The sequence below is a fragment of the Bos taurus genome, chromosome 2 (genome assembly GCF_002263795.3).
Source record: "Bos taurus isolate L1 Dominette 01449 registration number 42190680 breed Hereford chromosome 2, ARS-UCD2.0, whole genome shotgun sequence".
Classification (NCBI taxonomy): domain Eukaryota; kingdom Metazoa; phylum Chordata; class Mammalia; order Artiodactyla; family Bovidae; genus Bos; species Bos taurus.
The window spans coordinates 91,005,333-91,018,000 of record NC_037329.1 but is presented as its reverse complement, the minus strand read 5'-3'; the positions used below and the strand labels follow the sequence as shown (position 1 = coordinate 91,018,000).

Below are 12,668 nucleotides of genomic sequence, written 5' to 3'. Positions count from 1 at the left end.
GGTGACAACAGAGCAAATGGGAGTAGACCATGCTTCTCCTCAAGCAAAAGTTCCTTCTAAAAATACAAAGGTCTAACTGAAAAGATTATTTGATGCTGTGAAGCACAACAGCATTGTCAAGCCAATAAAGATAGTTGTTTTGGTAACTTTTCAGTAATCTCAAATTGCTTCATGTTATGTTCCTGGAGCCACTAGCGGATTTCCATTTTTGAGTTTCTCTTTCTATAAGCAGAAACTGAAAACTATATAGTTCAAAGCAAAATGGAAAATACATTAGAATCTCATCTTTACAAGGTCTGTGGCTTTGGGCAAGGTCTGTGGCTTTGACTTCTCTGAGTCATTTTTTATATATAAAATGTTAATAGTAATATGCATTTTGTAGAACTGCTATAAGAATTACCAACATACATAAAATAAATAACACCATACCTGGCATACAGTGAGTGTGCAACTATTATTCTAATGTTAGTTGATTTTTGTTTTGATGTATCATACTGAGTAATGAAAGTCATACTATATCAAACAATTGCTATTCTGATGCAAAATACCTAAAATATCATACTAACAATCATATTTGTTGATAACCTCATAAAATCAAGATACAATCACTGTTGTCATTAATATGATCTTTAATAAATGGAATAATGCACCATTTTACAGCAAGCCTTTTTTAAACCTAAAGAACTCCCTTAAAATCTCCTTCTCGAATGTCTCTGTATCAATACAATCTTTTTATTTAGGTTTATATATATCAAAGCATTTACTTACAATTATTCATAGAAAACTCTTTAGTGGCTTAATGTCAGCTTTCATAGTGGCATCCATAGATAATACAAAAGAAAAGTGATTTGCTTTATTTCATACTCACACCGATCCATCAAACACAACTTACACAGCATAGCAAGGTCTCAGACGGCTTATACAAAAGCAAAATAACTGAAAGCAATTATTCATAAATTCATATATGATATTCTATTGGTAATGTAAGAGCAAAACACACCAACAAGAGATACCCGTTAACAAGAAAGAGGGTTCTGAGGAATTGCCAATATTTTTCAGCCTTTCTCATTAGAGAAAAGCATCCTCAGAAATGAATACTCTGTAGCTTATGTTTCTCCTGTCCATTTAGAAAAAGCACGGTGGCTACACATTTCCATGTTTCAGCTACTACAACACCCTAAGAGTTAGTGTATTTTACAATTATCCACTTATCTTCATCTGAAAAATTATCAACAGAAAATTAATGATGATTCCAGCTTATACAAACACTTATACAATATGATCTCTATGGAAACATGACAAGGCATACAAAAACTGCTTAAATAAATAAATGTGACCAGAAAAAGAAAAGCCACAGACTCTAAGCGATTTAGCATTAAACCAGGACTTATCTTTGAAGTTCATCTTTTATTAGTATTTCAGTTTTCTTACTGTTAAGCTTTAAAAATGTGTTTCCCTATCACATTTCAGAGGGTTGGTAATAAGGTGGAGAGCCTGAGACAAGAGACTTGTTACAAGTAACTTCACTGCAAGGATTTTAAATATACAGCTTACTAATTTGGAGTTTGAACTTGTCTGGAAGAAAAATTCTATTTGGATGTGATGATGTGATAAATAGGTTACCGTAGGTTACCTTCTCAAAACCATCCAAGCTATTACTAAAGCTATAAACTCACTAGTTCACTTTTGAAGACAGTTTAATAATGTTAAATTACCTCTTGAAAAATTTTATTTCTGAGGAACTACTTTACCAAATTCCCCCATTAAAAAATGAAACGAAATGAACCGTCTCATGTATAACTATTTAACCAAACAACAGAAAGGGGTTGAAGACTGTGCTTCAACTCTAAGGCCTACATATGCTGTAACATGTAGCGAATTAGTTGAGTCATTTCCCTCTATTCAGTAATTATAAAACTGGGCAAGTTTTTACAATTAATGAAATTTGGTATCTATGTAAGTTAAGTCAAATCGTAAGGTGAAACATTAAATGAACTCTGTGTGTAACAAAAACTTAAATATTCAACTGTATCTAATTGCTTGTTTGCTATCAATTGAAGTTTTTCAATGTGCAAAGGGATGAAAGAGACCCTGAGTTTTTAAGTAATATTATGTCTATAGAGTGAGTCTAAAACAGGAAGATGGTTTTGAAATCTTAAAGTACAAATAAAATGGAAAAAAACCTACATGATGCCTTTTAAAACATTAATGACAAAAACAAGTTGCAGTTTAAAATACAGTAATTTGCTTAATATTGTCATAAACTGGACGTGCTAATCGGTGATAAGATTCTTTGTCTCTTACCCAGATTTTAAAATCTGGGTCTCAAATTAAGTTAAAAAAAATAATTTTATAACATTTAATAGTAACACGATGGATATCACAGTAATAACGGAATTAGAATTTTCAAGATATATTTATTTGGGGCATAATTTTAATACACAGCATAAATTCTTAAATATTTACTTTTCAAATGTTACCAGCCATGAGATAAACCTTTTCTTTATATGTACAACACTCAATTTTAACCACTTAAAAGTTAAATGAAAGTTGTTATAGTCCAGTCTATGTTGCAAAAAACAATGACAAGTATTTCAAAAGTGGTCTGCAAAAATGTTTGTAGATAATACTTGATTGTTGTAGGGTTTGCTTTCAAAAGTTAATCTTGCATTTTGTGTTTAATATTTGATGCAAAGAAATATGTAAAATGTTGTGGCTCAATCATAATGTTAAGCCTGCGGCAATATAGGTTAAAAATAACAATAAAGTGATATACAATTCTGTATGCATGGCTTTTTAGTTATAAACTATTGTATAAAATCACAGAACTCCACAATTTGACTAAAAAAAAAGTTAGATAATATAAACTGAAGTGCTTATTTGCTGACAATCTGATGGTTAGATCTACTGTCAAATGGAAACATCTTAATTCTGAATTCTACCCTATTTAACCATAAATGGAGTAATGAACTTGAATATAACAAAGCATAATTTTAGGTGTTCTTAAATATAAGTAGGTATGAAAATAGTAAAAACTGAGGAGAAAATGGCAAAGGAACCAAAGAAATTTTGTGTGAAGAACTGAGACTTAAGTGTCGAGAAGCTTGAAGCATCCTGAATAACCAATGTTGGAGAGGATGACCAGTCGGTCACCCTCCTTTTTATTTTATCTGCTGGTTAAGATAAACAGATACAAAATTAAACAGGAGGGAAGCAGAATAAATGTGAAGAAAACCTTCCAGACACAGAAGATTGCAAGTCAGATAACCAAGGGACAGAGTAAGACAGAAACTAACAGGTGAATCAAATAAAGTAGACCCAGAGTGCCATCCAGGGATTTCCTCTTTTCTTGTATGTTAATCAGGGAACCTGTAGAAAAGCCTACTTTTGATAATATTTGTGTAAACTAGTTCAAATAGTGATTTGCCAGATTTACTTAATCAAGGATTATCATCTAGGAGTGGATCACACAAGGTAGTTTTGGCTAAAGTTTACACAGTTCAGAATCTAAAAGTTAAAATGAACTTTTATTTGCTGATGAGCAAACTGACAGTAAAAGGTATGAATATTTAGAAAAATCTTACTCTGAAAGACTCCTGGGGTGTCTATGGGAGAATTACATAATTTCTAGGATAATTGATCTAGATAATCAACCAACATGTGTGTACAGATTCCAAGTTTAAGAAGTTAGCTTGGAAGATAGAGTAATATATATAGCAATCTGTGAATAGTTATTGATATGTAATAGCCTGCATACAACTGGTAGTAAGTTTAACATAAATTTATAAAAGGTTGTAAAGAAATAGAATGTAATCTCATATTCTAGGAGCTAATTACCTCCAATGAAATATTTTTATAAATAAGAAAAAAGAGTTTGTGAATTTCATTTGGCTTTAGAAGCCAGGATGGAAAATATTTTAAATAAACATACTTGCCAAATTTTGTGATAATTCCCACTGAAACACATACTTATTTGAGTGTTCCTACCTTTAATTATTGTCACATTCAGAACCAACACATTTTCCAGAGTGAGTGGATACACCTAAGGAAGCTATACAAATTGCTTTATAAAAACAGTATTTTCCTTCTATTCTTCCTACAGCCTCTTCTATTAGTTCTCTGGATTAGTAAAATTTTCTAAAGTCATTAAAAGTAGAAATTTTCAAAATGAAGTGCAAGGACTGATGGGACACATTAAACTAATTCCACCAGGTCAAGAATGGAATCAGTTTAGGAAAAGGTCTCTGTTCCCACAATTCACCTTTGCCTTTCCCATTTAGTTTTGTAATATAAGAATATCGGGAGTGAAGAGAAGTTAAATGATTTTAAGATTCATGATGGCACATGTGGGATTGAATTTCGTCTTGAATTAGTAATTATTTCTCAAGCAACAAACACCACAGACATGTCTGTACATCTTCTTATGTTTTCCTAACTCTAAAGCCATTAAGGTATCTGGTTTGGCTTATTTGGCCACAATTGTGCTGGAGTTTAATGACTAAATTTCTTACAAAATGTTAGTCCATCATGCATTCTGTCATACAGCATGTAGGCAGTGTGGTGTGGATGAAAGAGATGTTAAGAGAACAAGCCTAGGTTAAAAAAATCACAGCTTTGTCATTTACAAGGTGTAGACCTCAGGCAAACTAGCTAGCTTCTCTTAGCTTCAGTTTCCCCTATTGTAAAATGGGAATGGTACCCATAATGCTCATATGGTTGTCATGAGGAATCAAAGAGATAATGTATTTGTATCGCAGCATTCAGTATGTAATAAATGGCCAATTACTATTTGTATCTTTGCCTTCCCATAACTTTTTACACCAGTATTTTTTTTCCCCAACTATGCATTTATAAAGAGGGAACTTTTTAGGAGCTATCATTAAATCATTTTGTCTACATTCAATTCAAATTAAGTTCTTTCAAAGACTTAGTTCTGATATACAATTATGATAGTTAAGGGAATTATTTTGATTACCTATTATGATGCTTTTAAGGTTACAATACTTTTAAGGTTGAATTTTAGTATTTTTTTAATTAAATGAATGGCCTCTTATTCAAAGGAGCCCAAATGATTTTCTACATGCAAAAATTTTTGAATACAGTTAAATATTAGATTTAAGATACATTTATTATTAAATAGTTTGCAAATGAGTGTTTTATGTAATTTTGCTCGCTTGTATATTTGCAAACAGATTCTAAATCAGTCTGAGGTAAATTTAACTTAAAATTTATTAAAATGATCTACACTCTCTATTTCTCCTACTTTACCAAGAGTCTGCTAATAAAAACATAGAGAAAGAAAATTATTTGTTTTAAGCATGCCTGCATAAAATGGGAAACTATAAGGAGTTCTTTTAATTTGGTATACCAATTTTTGAGAGCATTTTACTATTAAATACCAAAAAATCCTGAAAAACTTACAATCATCTGGCCCAAACACAGTGTAGTAGAATGTAAGGCAACTCTTCTTCTGTCTGGAAAAGATCAGTTAGACCTCAAATGGTCATTTATCTTTGATGCTTCCAATTGAAGAAGAAATAGAATTTATTTTGACTCAAAGGTGTTCTACAATTACTTAAAAATAATATCCTGAAATGCAGTTGGAAGACATTTAAAATTAAGAGAACCAAGGGAAATTTTACAGGAAAAAATATAAATAAATCATTACATAGATAAAAAAATAAATGAAAAATTTTTATGCCAGATGACTGAAAAATATATTAAGGGTCTGAATGAATAGAAGGGCCAATAAAATACAAAAGGTGGAAATCTTGGGCACTAGCAAAATAATGTCATTTCTAAGATTTCAAAACTGTGTTCATCAATCCAGCTGAATAAATGTTTAAGCACTGTGACATCTCTCTTCATAAGATCACAATAGATGGCAAACAAAAGAAGGCTTATATACACAAGTAAGTCATACATATTTTGGATAGCAAATTGAGAAACAGAGTCTGTCTTTTTTTTTTTTTTTGACAGAGTCTGTCTTTAGCTAAGTGATGCAGATAGAAGAATATGAGTGTGAAAACTTTGTTCAGGAGATAAAAATCTCAATCAGGAATTTGTGTTTTCCTGTGAGCTTTTTATCTCCAGAGAAATCTAAGAACTGAAAGTCTATGAAGTAATCTGAGAATCTGGGGGAAAAAGTGAGCTCTTCATTGTTTGCAAATTGATAGAAAATAATTTGTGCTTATAAAAAAGGCCCTTATTTGACATAAAGTGCTTTATTTATAAAGAAAAAAAACATGCAGAAGTTGTTTTAGAGACGATTATCAGTAATGAAAGAAGCAAAGGAAGCTTTAAAAAAAAAACATGATCTGAATATACATGATGTTATCACTAAAAGGTACATTCTAATATAATGTAAAATCATAAAACGATGCTCACATATCAAAGATATAAAAACTGGCAAATGGAAAAACTATGAAAATAAGATTAGTGAAGAAACACAGTTTTGAAAAGAGAGAGGTAAGTCTCAGTCTGCTCAAAAATTATAGGTTTGGCAGCAATTCTTCCTTCCACAGGGACTTGGCATGCCAGTTGAATGATTTTTCCACACAGTGTTTTAGGTCATGGGAAAAGGAATAATTTCCAGATAAAGTTACTAGGCCTCGTTTGGGAAAATATAAAAAGATACTACAGGTTCACAACTATGAATTACTTTTGAAGTTATTTTGAACAGGATGTAATTTTATTTATGTCAAACACAGCATATTCAGAGAATGAAGACTATAATACTACATTGTGTTAACCATCTACCTACTTAAAAATTCCATAAGGAAAGCTCTGTAAGTTTTCTGATAAAAATGTGCTTCTTAAATAAATGAATATGGAACATGAACATATATATATAAAATAAAATGGAAAACAGCTAATATTTGACTTGCTCTTTGTTCTGTGCTCTTACGAACTTCCAAAACCAGAAACCAAGTATGTTTATTAAAATGCCCGGAAGGAAATGTTTAGGATTTGGAAGGATAAAAGAAATGGCATTTCAAATTAGGTTTTGGTAGTTCCTTCTTTAGAGCCCTTTGAGACGTTTCTGCATTCTCCATAAGGAGAGAGAAAGCAAGAAATCAGGTAGCTGCTTTCTCTTGTGCAAAAACTCACTGTCAAAGAACTGACCTGCCAAAAGTATGGAGGGTGGGGAAGGAAAATGTTCATATCTTGGAAGAATGTGTGCTCTGTTAGGAAGAGAGCTTACGAGAAAGCTTATTTGTGGCCTATAGACTATTGCACATTCAAACAAAACACAGAGAAAAGAATGTCCAACAGATGATGCGTTCAGGAACGTATCAACATACAAACTAGCTTGTGCCCAGAAATAAAACATGGATACCAGACACCACTGCAGTCAAACCTGTCTTAATTTGCTTCTGATTTAATGACCTTTAGAAACTGGTCCAAACTGATTATCAGCAATACATTGTTTCTGCTTTTTTTTCTTAAAAAAATATTTTGAGACCACTTTTGATACACACACATATTATTCTGTGGTCATAACAGACAAATATAACTTCAGCGAGACTAAACAAAAGTGCAAAACTTAAAAAAAATTAAAAAATATGGAAGCATAAGCTAAATTTTTCTGCATAGCTGAAATCTATTTAAAGCAAGTCCTTGTTGCAGGGGTAGGAGGGGGTACTGACAGGAGAATAAAGCAGTTTTTTCTTTTAATGTCTTCTGCACATTTAAATGATGCAAAAAATAATTTCACTCCATAGGTTTGAAAACATTTCACAGACAGTTCATCCCTATATCTTTAGACACCATCGTCGTGGCAGTGCCTCCGTCTGCAAGGTAAACAGTGGTGCTGGATTTGGAATGCACTGCCCTGTCTTTGCCATTGTTGTTGACCTCACAGTCCAGTGGTTCAGTGGAAATGACCCAGGTGGAAGGGCGCCACCGCTTAAGAGAATAGGGAGTTTTCACTCGTTTCTTGATCTTTTCACCAGATCCTGATTTGCCATCTTGTGTTGAGTCACCTACTGAAAATAAAAGTGCAGAAAAATGAACTATACATAAAGAAACTACTAAAAAGTAAAAATTAGGGTTGTAAATGGAAAAGAGATCAAATGAACATCTACAGGAGAAGCTACCAGACATTTCTTAAAATTTATGATGCCAGATAGTATTTTTCTAACTTTACCAAATTATTTTTGAGATTCTTTAAGCACGATGTTTCTATAATTGGTTGAGTTATTCTATAGGCAAGGAAGAAAATATAGAAAAACCTCAAAAAGCAAAAACAGAGGAAAAAATTCCAAGTTCTCAACTATATTCTCAAATCCTTTGGTTATTGGTAGAAATCCTAATTTGGCAAAATGCATTTAATATTTCTATTTCATGATCAAAGCAGGCACCTAGAATATAATTATTTTTTCAGAAGAATGACATAAACACTAGAGTGTAAATTTTCTAGTAACTTCCCATTCCCATACCTAACAAGACATTTTAAAAATGTGGACCCTTGCTATAATTTATGTCAACTCTTCAATACAAGCTACTCAAGCAAGGGGCTACATTCTACAGATTTTTTGACAATCTAATCCCAGTAGCCCATTTTGTAGTCTTTGACAACAAACATAAAATGCAACTTCTTCATAACTGCTATCAGTCTAAAAGAAATGTCATTTTGTACAATAATGACTGTTTTAGTGAGCTCTCCTGTCTTGTGTTATAATCCCTCAACGGCCATAAACCAAGCATCAGGTTATTTGTGTAAGTGGCTAAGGGCCCCATAGCACCGTGCTACAGGCACACAGCTCCTGAAAAAACTGACATGAAAAACCAAGAATAACTTTGTAGTTTCTTTACAGTGACTTTTCTGAATTTTCTTTGTACTTTTCAGATTTATTAAGATTAGTCTGATAAAACCTAAATGTGTATATAATAGGTATAATATGCTCAACAAAGTGCTTCTAAAGTTGTATTGATTATCATTTTACTCAGATGCTTTAAACTAGAAAGTATAAAATCTCAACTATGTACAGCAAGTATGTGAGCTGCATTATAAGCTGCATAAGATACACATTAAGTTGGTAATTATTCTGATTATTGTGACATTGACTTTTTAATTATCAGCAAAAAATTACCTTTTTAAAAACAAATGCCTAATTACTTTTGAAATCCAACCAAATGTGGTAAAAGTAAATAACTGCTAGTTGAAACATAATCTGTTTCTAGCTAAGTATATTTAAATGGTCTCAAAATCCCTCCATTTACACAATCCCTCCACTTACACTGCAAACTGTTGCCATCAAGGACATTGGTGGCTGAAAGATCCAGAGAATTAGGCCTCTGTGCTCTTCTAGGCTTTGATGGTCCGGGGTCTGCTACTGTGCTTGGAACACCCTGTGTGAGAACTTCTTGCTCAGAACATGGATTGCTGTTGTTGTTGTTGGAATTAGTTCGGCCGCCTTCTAGGGGCCGTTCTCTCCTGTCCACAAGACGATCCAGAACACCTTCATCATGGCCAGCCTGCTGCTCTCGTCTCAGTAAAGGTTCATGCTCATCAGGACTAGAATTAATGTTCAGCCGAGTGTCCTCACCAATGAACTGATTCTGCAGCATTTCTTGGGCTCTGTGTGCCACTGTGTTAGCTGTCTGGCCAGATGGTACTACGCCATTGGCATACTGAGTAGTGGCAGTATGGGAATTAACGCTGTGGTTTCTACCTGCCACACCATTCATAGTGACTGTCACTATATGAGGTTCTGCAGCATTGATTGTATTCATCTTGGCAACTCCAGTTTCTACTTGTTTCAAGTTTGATTTGTGCTTGCTGCCAAATTTCAGCCTGGGCTCCTTTGTCGAATTTTTGGTGTTTAAAGGCAAACTAGTAGGTCTCTTAGGAAGGTTCTGTTGCTTGGGGAGAGGATAGATCTGAGCAGGTGGGACATCAGGAATTAAACATGCTTGGCCATTTGCAGCCTGTGTGAAGTCCTGCTGCCCAGTCACTTCAACTGCAAGCTTTATAAGTGGGTAAAGCAAGCTAGAACTGGTACTGCTCAGTGGGTCTGGCCCACTGAATTGTTTAAGAGAATGCTCCATGAGATTCTCATCAGAACTTTCCTTGAGATTTTTATCGACTTCTTTTGGGTCCAGCTTGTTGGTCTCCAAGTCTTCTTCGGTCAGTTGTAAGCAGACAGGGGTTGGCCCGACTGGCTGTGAAACATTGGTGGCATGCAGACTTGTTTCATCTGGGTATGGCACCTCGGATATAGTGGTCATGCCGGTACTTGGAGTGAGGCCAGTGGTGTTTGTGGTTGTGGTGTTGGTAGACAAGCTGGTGACGCTTGTTTCAGGGCTGGGGATTCGAGCTTGTGCTTGCTGCCGTTCATAGTTAATTGAGTTTCGGTTCTTTTCCCCTATAGTCAAAGGTGTGCTGGACATCGAATGCTCAGAGGAAATGTTCTTCACAATGCTGTCAGTGTGATGAATAGAATCTTCAATGTATGAGGAAGAAGAATAATCTGGATAAGGGCCAATCTTTGGCACACGCCTATTGTGTGACAGGTTGCTTAAAGAAAGAAAAAAGTGTCACATTGAGAATACATTTATGACAAAGTGACTCTTCAAGTTTAACAACTCTGATTTTTAAAGTACAAACTGCCCTCTCTTTTATTCCTAACCCACGTTAATTCTTGAAGCTATTTAAAAATTCTAACCAAATGTTAATCCAGTATTGACAAATATGAAATAATAATTTGTTACAGGCTAGTTTAATGCCATTTAAGCCTATCAGAAAACTGATGGGGACCTATATGATTTTTATAGATTCTCATTATTTTAGTTTATAAGAGTTATTAATTTTAAAAAATTTCCCCTATAGTTTTGTAATGTTAGCAAATATGTCTTTATGAATTGTATATTTGCTCAATTAGACATAAATGTCCATGAAAGAAGGAACCAAGACACTTGTCTTTTGTGTTTCTGTAATTCTAGATACACAGTGGCTACTCAACAAATATATTACCAATTAAGTTCCAAATGGTAAAAAGAATACAAGCTTTTAGGCTGTTCCAAAGTGCTCCATTAAGTGGCATACTCTAGCAAAGGAACATATCTTCCTAGGTAGAGACTGAGCCATATCAATGGAAGTCCTAGAGCCTAGAGTATAAGGCAGAATGTGATACTCAGATTAAAAAAAAAAAATATCTAAGACTCAGAACTGCTCTCCAGTTTACCAAGGGTTTTACACTGTCACTGTCACATCTTGAGAATGATGGTTCTTGGGCAGCATACTGTAATCTAGTTATGTTTTTAAAAATAAAAACCAGGCCAAGATACCTAAGCAACCCAATATTGTTCACTGATAGGTGAACAAATATACTATATGATTTTACTTTTATGTTGAATCTAAAAAACCAAACAAATGAACAAACAAAACTAAACAGAAACACAGGCAGGGATACAGAGAAGAAACAGGCAGGAGCCAGAGAAGAAGGGGTTGGAGGGAAGAAAAGGATAGGTGAAGGAGACGAAGAGGTATAAAATTCTACTTTCAGAATAAATGAGTCATAGGTATGAAATGCACACTGTGGGGAATACAGCAAATAACTATGTGATATCTTTGTATGGTGATATACCATAACTAGACTTATCTTGGTGATCATTTTGAAATGTACAGAAATAACAAATCACTATGTTGTATAACACAAACTAACATAATGTTGTAGGTTAATTATATTTTTTAAAAAAACTCACAGAAAAAGCAATAAGATCTGTGGTTAACACAGGCAGAGGGGAACAGGTAAGGGGAATGGGATAAAGGCAGTCAAAGGTCTTTCAGTTGTAAGATAAATAAGTACTAGGGATCTAATATATAGGATACAAACAATTAACACTGCTCTATGCTATATATGAAAGGTGTTAAGACCGAGTTCCCTGGTGACACAGTGGCTAAGCCTCTGAGTTTCCAATGCAGGGTATGCATGTTTGATCCCTGATTGGGGAACTTAGATCCCACATACTGCTTGACATGGCCAAAAAATAAAACAAACAAAAAATAAAATGAAAACTGTTAACAGAGTAAATCCTAAGAGTTCTCATTACAAGGGGAAAAACTGTTTTTTACCTATTTCCTTAATTTTTTATCTATATGAGAATGATGAATATTCACTAAACATTGTAATAATCATTTTACGTATGTAAGTCAAATGATCATTCTACACATGTTAAATTTATAGAGTGCTACATGTCAATTATATCTCAATAAAACTGAAAAGAAAAATAACATAAAAGTGAAGGGTAGTTTAAAATCAAGTATAAACAATCAAATATAGACAATGGGAACATTAACAGATACAAGCATTACAGGAGAAAAGCAACAACTAAAGGAAAACTGCTATGAAGAAAAACTGCTGAAGTTATGAGGCGAATGACAGGAAGGGGAGGAACAGAAAAGCTTTTGTATTGCACAAGAGGGATGGAGGGAAAGAGTCAATATAATGAACCCTAGAGTAGAATGAATGTGAGATGAATTACTATTTGAAGGAAAATTCCAAAGTCACAGGACATGAAAAGCAGCACAGGGTACAACTGAATGGCTCAGGAGGCAAAAATGGCCACAGCAAAGGAAAGCATCAAAAAAAAAAAAAAAAAAAAAAGGATTTCCTCCTCCCAGTTAAGGAAAGTTAAAGCACTTAAAGTAAAAGTAGCTGACT

At 33.8% G+C, this 12,668-nt stretch overlaps 1 protein-coding gene across 1 annotated transcript in view; it reads right to left on the bottom strand.

Annotated features, from left to right (window-relative positions):
• Positions 1-609: 609 nt before the first annotated feature.
• Positions 610-12,668, bottom strand: part of BMPR2 (bone morphogenetic protein receptor type 2) — a 152,703-nt gene continuing 140,644 nt past the window's right edge. The window contains exons 12-13 of the mRNA NM_001304285.2: positions 9,243-10,522; positions 610-7,988 (exon numbers count right to left, since the gene is read on the bottom strand). Coding sequence (NP_001291214.1) covers positions 7,738-7,988; positions 9,243-10,522 — 1,531 coding nt within the window. The 3' untranslated portion in view covers positions 610-7,737. The remainder of the gene's footprint in view (positions 7,989-9,242; positions 10,523-12,668) is intronic.